This window comes from Polyodon spathula, chromosome 21, assembly GCF_017654505.1.
Source record: "Polyodon spathula isolate WHYD16114869_AA chromosome 21, ASM1765450v1, whole genome shotgun sequence".
Taxonomy (NCBI): Eukaryota; Metazoa; Chordata; class Actinopteri; order Acipenseriformes; family Polyodontidae; genus Polyodon; species Polyodon spathula.
In genome coordinates this window covers 22,288,067-22,311,470 of record NC_054554.1, presented here as the reverse complement: position 1 = coordinate 22,311,470, position 23,404 = coordinate 22,288,067, and the positions used below count along the sequence as shown (strand labels likewise).

At 38.9% G+C, this 23,404-nt stretch overlaps 1 protein-coding gene across 1 annotated transcript in view; it reads left to right on the top strand.

Moving 5' to 3' along the window:
- The window catches only part of LOC121296241 (protein outspread-like), an 88,608-nt gene that overhangs the window by 19,772 nt on the left and 45,432 nt on the right, over positions 1-23,404 (top strand). The window contains exons 4-5 of the mRNA XM_041221584.1: positions 17,829-17,980; positions 23,058-23,142. Of these exons, the coding sequence (XP_041077518.1) occupies positions 17,829-17,980; positions 23,058-23,142 (237 nt within the window). The remainder of the gene's footprint in view (positions 1-17,828; positions 17,981-23,057; positions 23,143-23,404) is intronic.

Below are 23,404 nucleotides of genomic sequence, written 5' to 3'. Positions count from 1 at the left end.
CAATCTTCATCACTTTTGCCAGACGATTTGTAATGACTCGTTTGAAATCAGTCCCAATGACAGCAGCTTCCCTGTTGATGATGTAGAAAAGCTGGTGAGGAAATGAATGGGAAAATTGCACTATGGAGTGTTTCAGCATAATTGAAACTGATTCAAACCATTTGTTTTAAAAAGACTGTGAGTTAGCTCACTGATCATGTGGAAGATTAAACCACTGGTTTATAATAGGGCTGTAACAAAGGGTACATTTTGACTTTGGAAGGTTCGGAACACATTACCAAACGAAGGTTCGAACTTTCAGTGGTACTAATTTGCATAATTTACTGGCAATGTCACCATAGCTACTAGTTTTATATTTGATTGAAAATCCTTTTCCAGGTAATCCATATAAATGGAATACAACATGCACATGCAGTTTAAAAGTACGTTAGATAGAACAGTAATCATGTTTTTTATAATTTAAATAAAAATACACTGTTTTTGTACATGTAATTGAATCAGGTGGCAACATATGCAATAGGTTTGCATTTCTGCAGCACCTTATTGCAACTAATTAAAAGAACTGCAGCTGACTCAGGCAAAACAAAGCTTTATTTAACAGTCACCATTACAAGCAGGTTATCAGTAACAGCCACATTTTACTACCTTAATACTACTACTACTAAAAATAATAATAATATTAACTTACACTTGTCAAGTGATCCCAGGGATTTGTTTTGCCTCCATGATACTTCCAGTCACTTGCAATTTGCATTTTGGTCGTATGGACATTTAACAAAAAAATTGAATGAAGAAATTAAAGGTTTGCCTCCTGGATAACACAAGCTCGAAGGGGGAGGGCCGGACTGTGCTCATTAGTGTTAGTATATATATTGTATGTTTCAAACAGATTCTACCATAGCACTTATCTTTTATAAATGTCTAGTATAGGTATTCTGTGCTATTTTACTGAAGGAATACAACCGCTATAGGAACCCCCTAGTGCTTTGGCATCATAAACTCTGCTCTAATGCACGGCACCAGCGCCATATAGAGTTGCTACATATAACGATTTGGTAGTGGATTGTAATTCAACAACTTGTGTTTTAGTAGCACGGACTATACAAATCAAAAGATTGAATTTTCCTGGCTAGCGAACGAACCTTTGAACACAGCCCTAGTTTTAAACACTTACTACAGAGAGACCATTATGCAGTGGCGGCGTTTGTAATAAACAATTATCGCGGCCCAACTAACTACCACCAGTGCCTGCACCAAGGTCAATCAATCACTGTTTTACGTTTGAGCTGAGGGTATAGTTAAGGGAAGAACTCCCTGTAAACTACTGAACACGCCTCAAAGGTGTTGCACTCTGAATTTTTTAAAGAAATGTAAACATGCATTTAATTGTTTTAGGTTTTATTTTTTCTTGTAGCAGGTTATTAATCCAATTTAAGCTGGATTGGTTTATAAATTATGATCTCGCTTTTAAGAGACCACCTGTGTTAATAGTGAGACCACTATTTGACTGCCCCTTGAGTTAACATAAAATGTTTAAAAGTACACTTGTAGCTAATTGACTGCAAAAAAAGAAAATGTTGTCATTTTTTAAATGAAATGCCCCTGAAAATGGAAATAAACACCCATCCTTGAAAAATAACTGTGAAAGTACCAATGTCCTGCAGTCAACAGGAACAGACTGGCATTGGCTGCTAATCCTATGGACATGACAGTGGCAGCAGCCCCCATCTGCACACCACAGGACGTCCTTTGTGCTCTTAAATCACCAGAAGATTGTATTACACAGGATTCACCTGTTTGTGATGGGAATAACAACAGCATCTCCACAGCTGTAGATATTTCATTGTGCAAAGTGGAATAGCCATTCCAGCCTCAACTGGATTTATATCCTGCTACAAATGGTCATTGTTTCAACAGTAGTTGGTTCTCATTGAATACTCAACTGTACAGGATTCTGTGTTTTTTTTTCCATGCCATCACTTTGCAACTGAAAGCACAGTTGGACCAGGCAAACAATTCAATGACAGAGGACAAAGGATTAAAAAATGTTTTACAACACCATGCACTCAGTACTAGGCATCAGAGGGATTTCATTGCATGGCAAGACTATAGGAAGACAACAAGGACCATTTCAGCATGTGTCTTGTAGACCAACTCATTTACAGTCGACAGGCTGCCATGGCTGAAAATTGATGGCATGTTGAAACACTCTTAAAAGTAACGATACTCTGCAAGAAAGGGTATTGCTTTTAGAGGGCATGACGGAAAACACGACTCCAGTAATAAAGGCAATTTCGTTGAAATCCTGGAGCTGGTTGCTTCCAATCAACCCGACCTTTTGCACCGACTGAAAAGTAGGTATGGACACTACATATCTCACCAGTACAGAATGATTTAATACATTCTGTGGCAGAAGTCATCAGAGAAAGTATTGTTGAAGAGGTCAAACAAACCAAGTATTTTTCTGCCCTAGTTGATGAAACAAAAGATGCATCAAAAAAAGAACAGTCGTGTCTCTGTCTATGTTACCATCAAAAAGGAATCATTCAAGAAAGAGCTCTGGGCTGCTTCCACATGAAAAACCTGAATGCTGAATTAGTTTCAAAACTGATTATTGAAGAGTTACAGTGTTTGAAGGTTGATCTTAATCACATTGTTGCACAGTGTTACAATGGCGAATTCGGGAAAAGATTCCACCATCCTTTAACATGCACTGTCATGCTCACAGGCTTAACCTTGTGATTGCAGACACATGTTCCAGCATCACCCATGTCAGGAGGTCTTGTCCTTTGCACAGGAATTTTACATCTTCCTCAGCTGTAGTTATAAGCGCCGTGAGCTGTTTGTCAAAGAACAGCAGGAGCTAGGCCAGAAGGTACTTGAACTTGGAAGACTGGGAAACACATTGCTCTTGTCGACTTCCTCCAAAAAATGCATGCAAGATATGACACTGTTGGAAATACTGGAAGCAATTTCGGTTCAGACAGCTGATGGACCAGCAGCAAGCATTGCAGAGGGATTGTTGGCAAGGCAACAGAGCTATTCCTTTCTGCTGAGGCTCTTGGTTTTGGATAGAATAGAAAATTGTGAACACTGCTTCAGAAGAGTTGCCAAATGAAAACCTGGATTTATCAAATGCCATGGAATTGGTAGCAAGCAACATTGTTGCTCATTGAGATATGAGATCATCTAAAGCAAATGTAAGGATCTAGGTGATTCAGCTTAAACCATGGCCAAGGACCTTGTAATTCCAGTTCCTGATCAGGCAGTTGACCTCAGCAATCCACAGACAAAGACATGAAGATCAAACAAAATGACATCCAAGCTAGCTAACTTTTTTGTTTCTAGCACACTAGGTCAGTCATCTACATATGATGTTCACAGGAACACTGAAGAATCCATTAAAACAGATTTCTACTGTCCTGTTCTGGACATAATACTGAATGAGCTTGTCAACCTTTACTTTGCTCTCTGCATTAACTGCTTGTACTCCAAGCAATGAATATTTTCTTGACTATGACAAGTTTAACATAATTGCAGATCATTATGGATCAACGGGAACCAGTTTTGACAGCCTTGAAGCTGAAGTTGAAGCTGCCAAGATGCACATTGTGCCCAAAAAGTAGACCTCAATAACAGAATTCAGAGATGTTCTGAATGACTTACCAAGAGGTTATCAGTCTTTGCTTTCAGATGTTGATATAGTGTTGGGCCTCCCAGTCTCTACAGCATCAAATGAGAGGTACTTCTCTGTGCTCAAGCGAGTTAAAGACAGGTTAAGCTCTCGCCTAAGTGATTTAGTACTCGAGTGAAGCATCAAAATTCCTGGATGTCATCCAGGATATTGACAATTTTGCTGAGACCACAACCTTATCCTTTACTTTAACTGACATCAGGATTTTTATTTATTTATTTTATTTCCTTTAAACTATCGCAGAGAGGTAACTGCTGTGCCCGGACAGGGAACTGCCATTGCCTTGCCCAGAGAGGGAGATGACACTGACATTTCAGAATGTATGTAAATAATAAAGCAGGAATTCCTGTTTTGTACCACATCCTGTTGTCATTGTGTGTTTTGAACCTAGACCTACAAGGGCCCTTTTCATTTTGTGCCTCCAGAATTATTTAGCAAAAATAGCGGACAAGTGTACATTCAGTATTTGTTGCATAAATAAAGGAAAACATAAAGATTGTAAGACTAGCAGTATATTGAACATCCCAAAAACAGCTATCCAAAATAATTGCATCTTTTTCTAAAAACATGATCAACTTTATTCACACCAGGTAAATTGAAATTTAAATTATTTTGGACAGATTGTTTTTTGCAATGTCCATTTTTGGTCAGACTTAAGCTAAGGAAAATCTTTTAGCCACTGTTGGTTGAACTTGTATGTTATTTTCCTACTTATAACTGTGAACACACTGTAACTAACATAGCCCTTCTTGAACTTCCCTGTTCACTTTCATCTTCTGACATGCCTTCATTGCTCATTTCTTTTAAAGACGCAGACAATTCAGAATTTTGTTCATCACGGTTTTCTTTTGAAACCTCTCCAATCACATGAATTTTTTTTTATTTTCGTCATCTTGGTTTGACGTTTTCAAACTGTCTGGAAATGAGTAGCCACTACACTGATAAATCAGTGAAATTGGCAAGGTATGGGATTTGTAGTTTTTAATATTTGATTAACAGAGGGCAGTGGACACCAATAAACTACATTCCCTCCCTGTCAGCCTTAACAAAAACTGTTTTATGCTTATACGCTTGTGCTTGTTCTGATTTGTCCTGAGATCCACCAAAAATCTTTTGCGATCCATGTATGGGCCACCACTGGTGTAATTGAACTTGTCCTCTGATTTGAACTGCTTTTAAAGCCTTCCAGCAGTTTTGTTTTTGTAGTCTTCTCATCTGTTCTGGGAGTGCTCAAAGGAAAACGGGGAAATTAGGGCAGGGAAGGCATTCTTTTGTGCCCCCAAGAATAGTAACTCGACTGAGAAAATACGTTAAAATGTTTAACTGGGGATTTACTGATCTTTTGTTTTTAACAGACCTTAATTAAATGAAATAAACTGTGCCTTTTGTTCCATAAAGTGCTATGAAAATAATGGTGCACACATGTTTATTGCTGATTTTGTTTACAACAGACTTGTACATGTTGTTGTTGTAATCTGTTGTCTCACAATAGTTGAGCACACTATCTTATTGCATAAATCATAAACTCCCACTTGGCCAATCAAACCAAAGAAAAGGGCTGTAAAAGGCTTTAATAATAGAAGTTTAGATTATTTGCAAAAATATGAATATCCGTGTCCTTTAATCAAATATGATATATAATTAGGGCTTCTGTTTTTTGGTTTTTATTAATTTTTATTGCTTATTTTTAGCTATTTTTGAATTTTATGTAAATTAGTTTTTGGGGGGGAGGCTTTAGTTTTTTTATAAACTATATGAAATGAGTTTTCGGTTGCTTTCCAAAATGCTTGAGTTTTTTTTTTTTTTTTCTGTCAAAATACCGTATTACTTCAATTTGGTGCTGCAGCGTTTATTTTAAATTGATCAAAATCGGGTTTTAACGGTCAAACTGAAAATCAGAAAGAAGTCCTGTGTATAATTACAAGGTAATAAAATGTAGTGAGTTTTTCTGGCTTTGCAATCTCTCACCCACTCATTGTCAACCGTACAGCACATTTATAATAAATTAGGAGGTAAATTATACAGTAATCTTTTGATGTATAGTACATTTAAATAATTTTATAACAAGTAACGTTTATCAAAATTATTACTGAAACGTGCATCAATAAAAAAGTCAAATGTCTTATTTACTGTGGTCTGCATAGTTGTGGTGGTCTGTCTCTTATCAGTTACCAGTTCAAGATAGAAAATAACCATGTTTTTGAACCAAGTAAAAGCATAGCAAAGTGTAATAAAGGATAGGTAAGCATTGTAAAGCTCGGAGAGGTATGGTAAAGTGTATTAAAACATTGAAGTGAAGTGGTGAGGTGAAGTTTTAGAAGGGTCTGGTTTCATTTGTTCAATAATCATCTCTGCTTCTAATTTATTATAAAGTTCATAAAAGTAAAATAACTGTCACATAAGTTGGCAAATATTTCAGCTAATGCTGTCATCAGTTTTTTCTAGTTTTATCTCAACGTTTTTAAAAAGCAAAGACCCTCTCCCAGCTTCTAAAAGGGCATACTTTCACATTCTTCCAAAATGTCCATATTTGGTTAAAGTGCAGTGTGTCTGTTAGAGACTGGAGCATACTTGAACAAAGCTAGCCCTGAATCATAAAACCGCATGGAAATGTAAAATATGCTTGTGATTTACATTCCTCAGCCTGTCTGCTACAGTAACTGTTTTTGAAAAAGTGGATGCGATTCTAAGTGGTTTTATGTGCATCATTTGTATGTTATTAATGGAATGAATGAATGTAATCTGCTGAGATTATACAGACATGGGGCAGGCCTGTAAAAAAAGAAATAAATTAATAAGTGGGACATTTATTGCCAAGCTCTGTTTGGGCCTTTAGCAAGCAAGCGCCATGTCACACTGTTAGATTCACATTTACCATTATTTTTCAAATATTTATGTTAAACCTAAGTGCTTAGAAACTGTTTAATGGCTAATTGCTGTCTGTTCGTGAGTTGTTTAGTGTGTTTTTGCAATAGGAGTAGCCTAATCAAGGTCATACGGGCTAACTGCTTACATGCCTTAATTTCTGCTCAAGTTTTCTGTTCAATTTTCATAAAAAGTAGATAATTTGAAATATACTAGGGGGGTTAATCTTGGCATTTTCTTTTAATTTGGATGATTAATTAACCGATTTAATCTGCAATTGTTGTGAAATACAACTAAAAGTAACTCTTGGTGTTAATGCTATTTTTTGCAATCATTTATTAATGACAACGTTTTACAGGCAACTTTAACAATAAGTGAAAATGTTTACTTGCATGTAATCTGAAGTTAGCCAAAGCAAGTCTTTTAATATATACATAACATGCTGTGCCATGCATTACTGTAAACTAGCAGCGGTTCTACAACCAATACTGGGTTGGATATGTTGGGCTGTGTTTTGTATAAACTTTAAACTAACAGAAAAAACAAGTTAACTTTAACTTGTAGATTCTCAATATGTGTGTTAAAAGTTAATGCACTATCCAGCCATATACTAAGATATTTATAAGTTGTGACTTGCTCCAGTTTTATAGTCACCATTACAAACACCTACCTATGATTTCTACAGTCTTGGGTCGTAGCTCGTTTCAGTATGCTGCAGCTAGTGATTGGAATGTGTTACAACTTAGACTGAAGTTTAAACAGTTTTCTTACTGTGGATACCTTTAGCTGCAGGGTTAAGTTCCTGCTGAATCATATCTGTGCCTGCTAATACTGATTATATTACTTTAAATGCTTTTATATATATATATATATATATATATATATATATATATATATATATATATATATATATATATATATATAGATATATATATATAGATATAGATTTGTGTGAGTTATATTGTGTTAACTTTACGCTGGTGCAGTTTCTTAGGTAATTATTTAAAAGTGAGTCTAGCTAACGTGTGTTTATATTTTACAGAAAGATCAGATGCGTACTTTCTTTTCAGTGTTGCTGTATTACGTATTGACCTTTTGCCATGCAAATAGAATGGAAAAAAATGCACTTTTACATCATTCTACTAAAACCTTTTTTACAAACACACATAATCAAACTGTTCCTGTTATCTAATAGGAACCGCTGGTAGTGAGAACGTACAGAATTGGATAGGGAATCTTTAGCAGCAGCAGAGTTTAAGGTCGCCTGTGTATGATGTCAGTTTCAGACGATTTCATATATTAGTAATTGCATGGAGAAATATGATTTCTAATGTGTGAGTTACACGTTTGTTAGGATTTTCCTTTTTTAGTTATTTTCTGAAGGACCGCATTGTAAAAACCCTCGGATGAGCAGCTGCTGTTACCCTGCACATCTGGATTTTAACGGTTCACATTTTAGACTGTTGGCTACGCCCTCTCATGGGATTTCAACTTCCCAATGAGAGCATATCCGGATCAGATAAAGGCAGTGTGTTTTGCACACGGTTACAGCCTTAAGACCATCAAGGAAAGACTGTCCCCGGGTAGCACGGCTATCACCAAACCAGCTGTTTATACCACACAACTACAGCATAATAATAATACAGCTGTGTATCAAGTGTAAGTTAAAAGGCTTTCTTCACAAGCAAATCTCTATAGGGAACATAGCGGCACAAACCGATTTTGATTATTTGGATCAAGCTCTCCATAGCTAAGTCGTTGGTGTTGATTGGGCTAATTAACCAGCACAAATCCAAGCAGCTGTTTCTTCATTCTGAAAAGGTTACCAAGTTAAAGCTGGAGCTTACTATGTCCTAGGCAATAGAGTACTCTGAATATCATACTGTGTGTTTGTTTTTAGCCGCCTGTGAACTCATTCACTCCAAATCTGCCTACAAAAATTCTGCAGAAGTGCTTTGCTAATAATAAATGTGCAGTTTTTTTTTTTTTTATGTGCAGTATTTTACAATCCTACTGACTTTAAAAATAGCAACCCATATAGTATTGAACAATCCCAAGGTCCTGCATTTGGGAAAGGATTTTTCTCATATATAAATGAATTGCTGTTTTCTTTTAACGCTTCAGAATGGCAACATTTGGGCAGCAGTTGCACCTTTATTTGCATGCCAAGTGTAGTACAGGGGACACACACACAGACAAACAGTCCAGCATATTCCCATAGGGTTTGGTCAATTTTACTTCACTCTCACGGTGAGGGGCAGCCTATGGTAGGGACAACAGGGCATTTTCCCAGGCTTTGTTTATTTAACATAAACATTTTTTAAGTAAGGAATGTTGTAGTTCCATGTTGTGCTAAACTTGGTAGTTTGTTGGTTTTGTCATTTTATACTGTAAAGGGTTGAGACAGATGTGCCAAATTCTTGTTTTTAAAGTAACTGGAGACTTCAGTTACTGACTGATGCAGCTTCTGGTAGGAAAGGGATTGAAATTTAACACCAGCCATTAAGACCGCTTATCAAATTTGTTGAATATACAGTGCTCCCTCGCTATAACGTGCGTCTCGGGGGCGGGGGATATGAGCAGTGTAATGCTCGTATAGCAAAGCAAAAATTTAACTTTCCGTGAATTAACCATGCGTAAAGCACCATGTAATCAATGCTATTTAAAAAAAAAAAAAAAAAAAAAAAAAAAAGGTAACGCGGTTGGGAGTTCAGTTCGAAGCGACAGACAAGCAAACCAAGTGCAAGGAGAAGAGCAGGTCGGGTGAGGGGAAGAGGGAATGGGCTTGCCCCAGGTTCGGCTGCCAGAGCGGGGCTGAAGCGTCTAGTCTCCTGGAGAAAGCTGCAGCTCCTCTCACAGCAAAAAAAAAAAAAAGTAAATACATTAGGAAAGAGAACCACGTAATAGGCCTAATATTTATTTAGTTATGAAACAAATGCTGAATAAGATGTCTGTGTTATAAAGTGCCAGTGCAGCTTTTCTTCAGTTCAGATACTGTATCAAAAGGGAGAGACAGAAACGGAAGTTAGACAGAGTTGTTTACAGTTTGAACACCGGTACTGTATTTACTGTAGAAATATTGCATGAATCACTAGTATAGGGAACTGGGGGACATGCTGTAAGAGCGCGCATTATAACCGAGAGCCTTATAGCGAGGGAGCACTGTACTACATTATATTTGTTCAATTACTTTAATAAAATTCATAAAAAAATTGGAGCATTGCACAGCAAGTGCGTGCTGACACCTGCAGTATACAGTAGGCTATTTGCTGCTAATTGGCTATGTTAGAAGCAATTTGAGTTCAGGTTTTTGAGCAGAATGTTGAATGAAACCGTGAGTTTCCTTGTAATTTCATTATTCATCATCCATGACGACAAAACAACTTGACATACATTTGATGTGTTCTGTCCTTTGCTAATGTGTGTGCTATCCATCCTTCCCTAGGCCCCTCATCCGTTGGGCTTACTGTACCTGCAAAACACAGAAGTTCCACTGTTTTTGGCTGAACTCAATGTAAATAGGCCTACTAGTATAACTGCTGAAGGGATATGAAAATTGGTTATTGTGAGATGCTTACTGTAGAAATGAAAATGTTTCAAATGTGGTGGCTGGAAGTATTGCACATGTCTATGACAGGTAGGGATTTTAAATCTGAGATTTAGTGCGCAGCTCTTTGATTGTGTTGATTGCTTGATATAGATAGAGAGGATATGTGATGGTTCTGAAATATAATCAATGAGTAAATGGAGGCAGAAACACTATGGGACAAGTTGTTTATATCTTGACCCACTCAGTAATATTTTTGCTTTACCAATTTAGAACCATTGTGATTTCTGTTAATCCCACACATTATGACCCATTTATTTTTAATGCTGAAGTCATTTATTTTCTTATTATGCTCTTTCTGTGGGCAGTTCTGAATTCAAAGCTGTCTGACGTCACTGGGCGCCCATATCTTGGTATAAAAAGCTGTGTCCTTGGTAAGTGTCTCATCCTCTCTCCACACAAATGGGTATTTTGAGATTCTCCCTATGCACTCTTGCAAAGTAGACCAGTGCAGCTGAGTGTTCTTGGAGCCAGTTGGTGATGTTACAGTTGATGCAGTGCAGTTTCTCAGTGTAGCTACAGTCTACACAGGTAACCATCATAAAATGTGTGTACATTGTATGGATTCAGATGTAGGTCTCACTCATTTAATCATCACTTAAACTTTAATAGCCTGGATATCTAAATGCAGACTTTTCTGTGTACCGTCTGATCACTATTCAAACTTGACCAGGCTGTGTGAGGCACAATTGGCAGATGCTTCATCTCATGTCCCCTGATGGTAAGAAATGCTTAGGAAAGCAAATTCCTACAATGCTGACACATATCTGTCAGTGTTGTCAGATTCTTTTTTCAGGTCACGAATAAACAAACATAGAAGGTGTGACAGCATTTAAGGCTCCAGTAGAGCATGCAAGAGCAGCCACTGGAACACGAATGCAATCATTTTATCATTGCTAGCCCAAAAAAAGAGAAGAATGCATTTCCTTCCTGTTAAATTCTTTAACTTCTCTGTTCACTAATTGGAATGTCTATTCTGAGCTCAGTTTATATGGAAATGTGTGGGGAGATTCACTGTGAAAAAGTGATTCAATATTGACACTGATTTCTTTCTAAAATGATTGATTTCCATTACGAGAGTAGATGTTAGAACTTCATACTGATTTGAACTCTGCTCTCGCCAAGATAAACACCAACTAAGACCTAGCTTTGCAGTAAACTAGTGTGATCCATCTGCATCTCCATCCATTTGCGTTGTTTTCCATCTGATGATGTAGATATCCTTCTGTCTGGTGTAGATTGCTGAAGTGTAATGCTGGCTCCATGGATCAGCTCATGTTGGTGGCAACTTGTTGGTCAGGTTACGCTTGTCTTCCAATGCTAAGGCCAAACATCGCAGCACCTGGTCATGGCGCCAAGTAAACCGTCCATGACTAAGACCCACCTTACATCCTGTCAAAATGTGCCTTAATGTTGCAGGTAACGAATACAAAGGAGGGATCCTCACCCACTCAGAGGTTTAGGTTCTGTGGTGATGGGAGAACATCATATGCTGATCTGATGAGGAAACTGATCCTGCTCTGTTCCATTGTCCATAGGTCTTGCCAGCCGATCTTGCGTTGTTCCAAACTCTCTCATCTCATCCATTCTCCCTGCATGGCCTGAAAAACAGCCTTTACACACCTGATCCTCTCCTCCTGCTTTTACACCTCATTGACTACCAGCTTCCTCCATTGAGCCAGGGTTGCCTTGTGCCATGTAGGAGGAGCTGAACTGAGACCAAAACCTCCTTTTCCATGCTGAACTTGCCCCAAAATATCTCTGATTCGAAGGGCAGCCTTAGCATCTTCCACAGCTTTCTTTACCATCCATTTTCTTACAATTTTCAACACAGGTGCTGCCTCCCTTACGCATTTGTCACGTGACTCTACTAATGTCATTTCCAGTCGGACTTTGGCTCACTTAAACTCCTTAGAGCAGAGATTGGTAGCTGCAGTATTCCTTTACCATAAAGTCCCACTCTGCTGAGGCAGCGTGGAACTCCCAACCATTTCCTGACATATGAACTGATTAAAGCTTCCAGCTTCTCAACTGTTGTCAAAGAAACCTCGTACACAGTCAGTGGCCACAGTAGTCTTGGCAGTAGACCAAACTGAAAGCATCAGAGTTTCAGTTTGCCTGATAAAGCGCTGCTGTCTATGCTCTTCAACCCTTCCACTGCTTGTTGTCTAACTTCTCCCACACAAACTGTGTCCTTTAGATCCCCGTCGTACCATCTCCCTAGACTTTTCACTGGCTTCTCGGACACTGTTGGTATTGCCTCACCATTAATGTAGAACCTTTTATCTACTACTTTATCTTTAATTATAGAGACGCTCCTTGATTTAGCGTCTTGAATTGCATTCGTGCCCATTCAATGTTATTGGTTAATTTGCCCAATAACCGATTAGTGGAGGCTACTGTTGTAGTCATTGTTGTCATGTCTTCCATGTATGCTCGAAATGGTGGTAGCCACATTCCAGAAGCCAAGCGCTCTCCTCCCACTACCCATTTTGATGCCCTTATAATTATTTCCATTGCCATATTACCATATTCCAATAATGGTGCATCCTGCCATTATTCCAACTTCTAGGTATTGCCATGTAGTGCTGAATTCTGAAGTTGAGAAACTAAATTGTAAATCTCCAAAGTAGGCTTTCACTAAATTGTCATTGGTACGCTGAAAATATCAAATGCTGCCCAGAGAAGTTCATGTGGCACTGAACCATATGCATTAACCAAATCCAGGAATGTCACATGGAGCTCCTTCCTCTCCTTTTTTGCTGATTGAATTTGTTGCCAGATTACGCTGATGTGTTCTAAGCATCCTGGGAAACCTGGAATGCCTGTTTTTTGTACTGAAGTGTCAATGAAGCAGTTCTTTAATAGGTAGGTTGACAATCTCTGAGCAGTAATGCTGAAGAAAATCTTGCCTTCTACGTTTAATAGGGAAATCGGACAAAACTGACCGATGCTTGTAGAATCCTTTTCTTTTGTATAAAGACTGCTCCAGGCGCCATGCTCTTGATATAACCTGTTTTTCCCATGCCACTTTCATCAAATTCCACAGGATTCGAAGAACTCCAGAAGCACTCTTGTACACTCTATGGAACTCCATTAGGCCCTGGAGATGATGATGCCCTTGTTTTTTTCACAGCTTGCTCTACTTATTTCCTCTTAGGTGCACAGTCCTCCATTTGGTATTCGGGTGGATTGATAGGTGGGATATCTGAAGGAATTGACATAGGCTCCTGCCTTTTTGAATCTGTATGTGTTTTCTCCAAATATCTTTCCAGCTCAAACTTAGATGATTTTAGTGTGCCGTTTTTCTCGCTGGTGAATATCTTCTTTACAAATTTGAATGGATCTTTTAAAAGTTAGTTCTTGCACGCTCTTTCTTTTTTGTAGCGTTTCTGTAGGTGCTCAGCTCTGCGCAATGTTGCAAGCTTATCTCTTATGACCCTTTGTAACAGTTTGAGTCCCTCCTTCTGACTTTGTTCTGCTTTTTTCCATTGCTTCCTCAACTGCCTCCTTTCTCTAACTAAGCGTTCAATCTCCTGCTGCCGTCTAGACTTTCCAGGAATAGTTTGTACTTTTTCCTTCTTTTCTTCAATCTCTAACCTCTCGCTTCCGTATGGGTAGATGATGTCCCCAAATTTATCCAGCTTCTTTTCAAATGTTCCATTTAACCTTTCCAAAGTAAAACAGAGATCCGTGTTTACTGTGTCCCACACAGTTTTCTCACAAGCTCTTGGCCATTTAACTCCAGGCTTGTGCCCTGTTGAGGTTCTTTTCTCTCTTACGCTGGTTTGTCTGACCGGGTTCGCAAGGATCATTAGGTTCATCACTAGTTGTATCCACGTAAGTCCTCCTCACGTCTAAGACAGAGGTGCTGATATCCTGCGAACTGTGGTTTGCTTCCTGTCGCTGGATTTCATTCGACTGACTTGACTGACTTCGTAAGAAGTACTGATCAGTGCGAGGCCCTTGTCCCTTCTCCCACAACCATTTCATTCTCTTCAAACCCCTGATGTTGTCGCCTCCAACCGCAGACACAAACCTGGAGTTCCATGTCTTTGCTAACTGCAGATCTTGAACTAGTCTTTTGTGAAGTACTCTCCATTCTCATATCCATTTCCGTTCCTAAGTCGTTAACCGTGTTATCCAATGTTGAGTCATCTTCCGCCCCCGCTCTCGCAGACTCTAGGGGTATTTTTCTCTTTAATTTCTTAGAAGCCTTGGGCGGGTGTTTCTAGCATGCTGTTTACCTTTGAAAACATACAGCTGGATATTGCCGACCAGGGTAGCTAACTTATATAAAGTTCAAGCAACACTACCTTTTTATGTACTGCACAATAGATAAATGTGTTACAGTATTAGCATGACAGCTGTAAAAGAGAGGTGGAAAATATATATATAATAATATGCTTATAAAGGAAAAGTAGTTTTTTTTTTTTTTTTTTTTTTTTTTTTTTTTTTTTTAGTTTTTACTCCAGAGCTCGGAATGTTGATTTGTTGTCAAAAGCAAGCCCAAATTGAGAAAAATCATCCAAGACATCCCAAAAGGTCAGAAACCACCCACCTTTTTATTTCTAGCAAGCTCTGTATATGTGTAGGAGCTTGAAGAAATAAACCCCAGCATTTCTGTTTTATGGACTTTAAGCTTGTGCAGTTTATTACACTACTATGACGGATTGGAATTGCCATATTTGGCAACCCCTTTGTGTTTAGTAGCAGAATCCCAAATATTGCCATAAAAGGAATACAAAAAAAACCACCTGTTTCATCTAAATGAAAACAAATATTTTGAACTGCTGGAGAAAAGCCAAAATAATTGTTTTACTTAAACAGTAGGAGTGAAATTAAATCTGTTCTTAATTTTAGTGTTTTCTACAGTACAACACAGTGTTAACCAGCTTTTCTTCATTGTTAAATAAGTACTGGCAGGTGTACAGTGATTACTTGGTCTGCACTGCAGAATTCCATAGATGTTAAACCAGAACTGGGCATTGGAATACAGTCGGGAAGATTCTGTTGAGACCAAATACCCCATTTCCTCTTCTTCCCACATCGGCCCTGTCCTTTCACAGTCTCTTTTTTTGGCCTGAACTACGTCATTGCATAGCAGGGAGGCATGTGCTGGATAAGAAGCTGGCAGGGGAACAGAGCTCCACATTTCAAGCTTTTTTTCACCATTGCAATGGTTGTTGAAAGGTTTGGCCAAAAAAGGTGATTGTGGCGGCATGTTGGAGAATGAAGAAACAAAAATTATTTTAACAGTCGGGGCTGACGCTGAAATCTGAAAGCTGTGTAAAATTGCATATAGAGCGAAAATTAAAATAGCGATGAACGTTCTTTCAATTGCTGATTCCATTGCTGGCCCGCAGTGGAAATTAGGCAGTAGTGAACAACAAGCTGCTGTACAGTTGTTATCCATTGTAGTGCAACTTGTCTATGTACTTTAGGGGCTGAGCAGCAGTTGTACTCAGGTCTTCTAAACAGCAGGTGGCCAACTGGACCAAGTGAATTCAACTACAGACCATCAACCTAGCTCAATATCATTATGTCATCCTCTGCTTATTATCACTGCATGAACTGCCCTGGCCAGATTATAGTGGGGTTTAGCTCCTGATAATATCAATTTGGTTATGTCACACACACATTTAATAGTCGTACAACTGATTTCCACCCCATTTGTTATAACTTTGGGAAATCATAATGTAAGGTTTACTGTACATATAAGAAAGTGCAGTATTGAAATGATTCACAAATCCGGTAGCACAATATATAGACAACAATGCAGCGTGTACTGTATGTATGTTTTTAATTCTTGAAATGTGTTCACAATGGTGTATATAAAAAAATGTATTAATTCATATTATTGCAAATAATGCAATGCCTACAGTAGTTCCACAGGAAATGCGTTGTATCATCACTTTTGTGTTTGAATGCTTATTTTGGCAAGTTACTGGGGAACTCTTGGTACAGTTGACTGTTCTTATTGTCACCAGTTATGCACAGTGATGTTATAAGGTTTTGAATATATTTAGTCTAAGCAGTTCTACAATACACTGCAGAGACTGTGGGTTGGGGACAAGTTACAACACCCATAGCTGTAAAGGTATAGCTTTATTCTATATGCAAATGGAGGTACATCTTGCTATAAGGCTCTTTTATTTTTTGTTCATACTGAAAGCAGAGGTATTGGAAAGATCCCACAGAGCCAACCAAACAGCAACGTTCACGTAGGCTAAACAGGGTTTGACAGGTACAGTATTAGTGTGGTTTGGGATGAAATATTTCTGAATGTGCTGTCGACCCCAGCCCCCAGTTTGGGACCAGAGTGTGGTATCTTTATATCGATACTGGTACTGCAGCTGAACCACAATAGTATGCCGACTTCAATACTAGACTACCTTGCGACGACAGAATTGTGTCTCTCTGAGACAGCTGGCTTAAATTTCCTTGCAGTATTGATTTGAGAAGACTTTGCTTTAATTCCTTACTGATTGAAACCAAGCACAGAATTTTGGATCTGACCAGGGTGACCTCTTTGCAGTTATGATAGGATTTGTTTTGGAATAAGCTGAAAAAAGACAGCATTTTAGAATTCCAGCAAAGAAAACTCAACAGGAAAGTGAAAAAGGAAGCAGAAAGGCCATTTATAAAACAAAAATGAAAGGGTAGAAAACACTTTTCCACTTTAATCATGCTCCCTGTTATTTCTTCCGTTATTAGCTTTTTTTTTTTTCCCCTGCCGCGGGTCTTGGATAGTGCTGGCAACATATACTATGGAGGTGTGTTTAGTTTGTGTATGTAAGTACATTGGCACCAAACATGAACCAGTTACTGTACAATTCAATGTATGGTATACTATTAATATACTAAGCTATGCTACAGTAGTATTCTACAAAGTCTGGTGTGTGTGTCGCCGTCGGCCTGTCCATTCATACCACTCACTCTCTTTCTAGTTGACTCTAGTATTATCTAGGTCAGACAAAAGCAAAACTGATGAATTAAGCCACAGATTAGTTAGCTTTGTCCTGTTCAAATATATCGGCAAAAACTCTTTCCTGTACAAATTCTGTGGTACGTTGACCTAAAGTTGGCAGGTTTTTAAAAACCACAATAATTCCTCGTCTGTAACCATTTCTTGGCCTTTGGTGGGAAAACACAACTGGATGCATGTGCTTTGTATTTCTGACAATTTTTCTTCTATGAATGTTGACGAGGAATACTAGTGCATTGTGTACTTTACTGATTCTTGCTAAGCAAATCTGTTTGTAGTTATTTTAATTAGAAGTAATTGTGCATCAACTTGTTTTAAACATTTCAGTTTATATATTTTTTAAAAACTTTAATGGGTATAAAAGACAAGGCTTAATTGATTCTGGGCAAAGTAAAACAAAAAACTGTACAACCCTCGCCATGCACACACTGGAAATGATGTTTTCATTTATCTGGAGTGGTACGTTATTATTCCTCAATGATTCTCTTATTACAGCAAATGTGTTGAGCAGAATGACAGAGTACAGTAATTACTTTTTAGACACCTGCCGATCGAGTGTCTATTGCCAGACAAAAAATTTAATGAGATGCGGTAAGAGTACTGTATGTATTCATATACCAACTAAAGTATATAAACACTTTGGTGAACCAAAATTTCTCTGTCTTTTTTCCTAGCCGAGCACTTTGCCACAGGGGACTGTTAACATGAACCAGTGTACTGATGTCGTTGACGCTGAGCCCAAAACAGGACAGAAGAATGCTCTGTGCATTGTGACACCTGAGCAAGAGTATTTTATCCGCGGAGAAAGCAAAGAGCTCATTAATGGGTAAGTGGAAACGTACATCTTTGTGTTAAAGAACTGTTGGGTTGCTGTAACCAGACTCGGGTTTTAAACAGTGGGTAGGTTGGGAGGCATTTTCTATTCTGCTATGAAGATAACATTTCAAATTAATGAATTGAAAACTGTACTGGGAGAACTGTACTGTACTTAATTGTTTCTTTTGATTGTAAAAAGAATATGAGAGAATATATTTATATACTCTGTAGAGAGCACAGGAGGGTATTTAGATGGAGTGAGCTGCATCACACTAAAATGGGTTTTATTATGGCTTCATTGAACAGTTTAGGAGACAGCTTTTATAAGCAAAATAAAGTAAAACAAAAGATTACCAAGGTAAATTATATGAATGCCCCATATTAGTTTTAAACTATCTTTACAAATGGCTGTCTATTATTTTCTACTTGTAACTATTCTACTTATTAATTCATTAAAACTTGCCTTGAATGCTAATTGTCTCAAATTCGTATAAAATTACCTGTTTATTAAAAGTACATTTTTATTGTAAGATGTTTATTTGAGGAACTTTGCTAGAAATAGCTATAGTTTATAACTAACGCTAATGTGGTTTCCATGTACAGTACTTTTGAGGTTTCATATATGATTAATAAACAGTGCACCACATGAAAAACACATTATTACAGTATTACATAGGTCATTTGTCGTGTGAATTTGCTTTGGCTTGTCTGAATAGCTTTCATGGGATGCGGCCTCTGCTGCCCATGCTTTGTCCATTGTATATCAGTAAAGGATGCACAGTGAAAACGCAACAGTCTATAAGTTTTACATCAATAGCTCATTGGGGACATACATCATATTATTTACATTTTAAATAGTGAGCAGATGTTGATTGTTTGAGAAATATTGTTCCTTGGGATAACAAAATACTGAGTTCAAGTCCTGTGATACCCCGTTTGCGTAATGAAGATCGCCTGGTTGCTACCGGCATGATTTGAGGGCGGTCTGTCTGTAAGAGAAGTTTCCTGGAGAAGCAGCAACAATCAGCAGACTAGTCCAGAGAAACCAGGAAACCAGCTCTGTGTGGGACAGGCCATGTCCTGCAAGGCAGAGGGTCAACACACTGGCCCGTTACTTCTGCATAATTGTTTTCAGAATACAGTGGCTACAGCACGAGAAATTCCAGGAAGATAACCAGCGCATCAGCAGAATGACTGGAGCTCGCCATCTGCATGAAAATGATTTGCATGCTCGGAGGCTGTTCAGGGGTAACATGTTGACAGCCGAGAGACGAAATCGCTGTCTTCTGTGGGCCAGAGAACATCTCATGTGGCAGCAGGGAGAGGGGTGGAATGTTTTATTTACCAATGAATACCGTTTTGCTCTTGACAGACCTGACGGGAGATGTCGTGGTGAGTGTTATGCTGACTGTTGTGCTGTTCAAACCAAGCGATGGGGCAGTGGAAGTGTGATCGTGTGGGGAGGAATCTCCTTTAATACAAAAATGTCTTTGGTGCAGATTGTTGTTTTTCCAGCATGACAATGCAAGCCCACACAGTGCTAGGATTACAATTGCACAACTAATAAAACAGTTTTGAGGTATTGCCATGGACAACTCATACCCGATACTAACTTGTTTACGTTTGATACTGTGTCACGTTTCATACTGAAAAAAGTTCTTAATCTTTTCTTTTTTTTAATGACAAAGTTGGGCTCTTCACACTACAGCAGCCTAGAACATTCTGGCTGCTCTCTTTAAATATCCTGCAACTGGCTCTAATTTACAGTAATAGCAAGGTGCAGGGAATAATACTAATACAACAATTAAACAATCAAACAAGAATCAAATTTGCGTTTTTCATCCCGTGTTCTTCTGGGAGATGTAGTCCTGTGTTCCCCAGGACTATCCTTTTTCTGCTCCTTGTCTCACACATCCTCTCCCATTTGTAAAACACACCCGGCCATTCCAAGACCACCTCCCCTCCACCCTTAAAAGACCACCCGCCCTTAAGTCCCAAAACGTCAGTTTTCGCCCCTTCCTGCGAGCCGGCTTGAGGGTTTGTTGGTTCTTCGTCCGGCGCCCACAGGTCGGGACCGCGCACCAGAAACGGGATGGCAAGGGTAACTAGAGCGACGACCGGAGAACGAGGGTACAGCAGTGGGCAGTCTGCAACTGGGGACCAGTGGAACGATGTCTGATCACCCAGGGGCAGCACTAGCAACGTCTGGGAGCAGCACAGCGATGTCTTGGTGATCTGAGTGAATGGCATAGGGAACCAGGTAAAGAACTGTGGCCGATGGTGTAGACTCCTGGGCTCCAGGTCTAGCAGTAGGAAGTCTGTGCATCTCGGCAGGGTATCTGGGGCAAATGACCACACCCATCAGCGCCGGACCGATTTGTAGAGCTAGTGTTTGGGACTGTGGTGTCATGAGCTCCAGGGCCGGCTCTTCCTGCTCTGCTATCTGTGGTAGCACCTCTTCTGCCATCGGCTCTGGTTCCACTACCAGTGTTTCCTCACATGGTTCTTGCTCCGTTGCAGACAGTTGTGGTTGCGTTGCAGGCCAGTCCCATTTCAGGACAGCCCAGTCCGTCTTCTGGATCAGCAGTTCCAGATCTGTCGGTTCGCTCGGTTTCTGTGGCTCTGGTGGGGGTAACCACAAATGGAGAAAGTTCAAGTCCACAGTCACTATACCCAGGAGCGGTCATCCTACCAAAATCTCTCCAAGAACAAACCAGAAAATCATCGGAAGTCACAAAGAACCTCAGAGTAACATCCAAGGATCTTCAAGCCACTCTCGCCTTGGCTAATGTGAGTGTTCATGACTCAACTATCAGAAAAAGACTGAACAACAATGGTGTTCATGGAAGGATAGCCAGGAGGAAACTGAAAGAAAGAACATTGCTGCCCATCTGAAGTTTGCCAAAGAGCACATAGATGATCCACAAGACTTCTGGAAATATGGTCTCTGGACAGCTTAGTCAAAGTTAGAACTTTTTGGCCTCAATGAGAAACGTCCCAACCGTCAAGCATGGTGCTGGGAGTGTGATGGTTTGGGGTTGCTTTGCTACCTGAGGACCTGGACGGCTTGCCATCATTGACACAAGCATGAATTCTGCATTATAGATTCTAGAGGAGAATGTCAGGCCATCTATCCGTGAATTGAAGCTGAACCAAAAGTGATCATGCAACAAGACAAGGATCTGAAACATAAAAGAATATCTACAAAAGAATGGTTGCAGAAGAAGAAATTCCGCGTTTTTAGAATGGCCTAGTCAAATCCCGGACCTAACCCCATCAAAATGTTGTGGCAGGACTTGAAGCGAGCATGCGAGGAAGCCCTCAAATGTCACAGAGTTGAAGCAGTTTTTTAAGGAGGAATGGGCCAAAATTCCTCAAAACTGATGCGAGACACTGACCAAATAGTTACAGGAAATGCTTAGCTGAAGTCATTGCTGCTCAAGGGGGTGCCACCAGTTACTGAATCTAAAGGTTCACGTACTTTTTCAAACACGGATATTGAATGTTGAATCATTTGTGGATAAATAAATGTTGAAAAAAAATATCATGTTTTTGTGTAATGTGTTTTAGTCAGGTTATCTATCTATTATTAGGACCAATTTAGGTTTGAAATATATGAAATATGTGAAAGTCCTAAGGGGTTCACAAACCTTTTCTCGGAATTGAGCAAATGAATGATGAATGTACCGAATATCAAGACAATAATTAAAAGTGTTAATTAAAGAATGAGGTGAACAATGCTTTCTCTACAGAATTAAAGCACAGTTTGAAAATGCTAGAGGTGATAGAGGTGTATAATATTGTTAATGTTTCATCACTGTGGGTTCACTCCCATTACAAACCGGACCCTTTCTCTCCAGGGGTGGTCTGTTTATTCACACCCACTTGACTTGGCAACGTGTCACCTATCTGACATGATTCACACTTACTGACGGGCAATTTGTTTACCAGCCACAGAGCTTCAGAGTCATCATAATCTGGGTGATATATGGCAGTTGGAGGTACTGCACATTCCAAAAACATAAACCAGCTCAGGTCTCCCTCGCTGGACTCTCATATTTTTATGAAGATTAAGCATATCACTTCAAGCTTACAGTCTGGTGGGAAGCTGCCTCCACTGTTTTGGCAGAATTGCTTACTACTTCAAAGAAGTAAGCGATTTTGGTAGTCAAGAATTTTCGTGAAATATTCTGTAAGCCCTTGGTAGTTACTACAATCTGTTCTGGAGACCCGGATATACCCAATTACTTGACATTCTTTGTCTTTTCAGTCTCAGTAGGATTTAAAATTCAGTTATCCTGTGAACACAGTACAGAATGGATAAACAAACATCACAAGACCCCCCCCCCCACTGATTTGTAGCACAGCCTGGAGCATAATTACAGATGCTATTGAAGTTAGAACATAATCAGCACACTTTAGTAAAGGAATTTCCAAATAATGTGACATCTATAATGAGAGGAACTCAAAAGTGCTTTACTTAAATACCCACGTATGTGAGAACTATTGTGAGGTGTAACTTGTTGTTATGTGTCCACTATATAGTCACTCTATGTATTCACATGAACTAAAGTTTTTGTAAAGTCACCTCTAGCATTTTCAAACTGGGTTTTAATTCAGTAGAGAAAGCGCTGTTCACCTCATTCTTTAATTAATACTTTTAATTATTGTCTTGATATTCGGTACACTCATTTCCTTAATTCAATTACCAGCGCTGCTCCAGTTAAAATGAACAGTTTCATTGTGTTGTCAGTGATACAGATCTTTTCACATATCCATTGTACTTCCAGTTCACTAGAGCTACCTATTATCTCTCTTACATTTTGTTTTTATTCACACAAACATAGTTGTAGTTTTCATACTTTTTTATGTGGGTATTTTCTATTTGTATTGTCAATAGCTATTTATTGAAATAGTTAATAGCCACTCTGGCAATTAAACTTATGTTCTCTAATGGTCTGTCATTAAAACTGTGAAATAATACAGGCACTTCAATCACTTCAAAATACACCAATGAAATGCGCCGTATTTAATGACTGGCTTATCTCTTATTAAACAGTTGCTCATTTGAATCTTCTATTTATCAGGTGGCTTGAACAGCTGGTAGTTTATCCGAAAACAAATAAGCAGAACCAGAAGAAAAAACGCAAGGTGGAACCAACAACTTCACAGGTAAACCTGTCCCTATAAAATTCAAACATACCTTCAGTTTAAAGAGACATTATTAGGCCTGATTCAATAAAACTTGCCTTGAATGTGGTGCTAAAAGTCATGGTTATAAAATAGTCAATTCTTAAAATAACTTTTTTTAAAGTAATGACTTCATATGAGGAACTGTGTTATGCTTGCCTGTGCTACATCTGCATGATTTTCCTGGAATCACAGGAGTCTCATAATTACTGATAGCAGACACACTTTAGAAATACCACTGGCT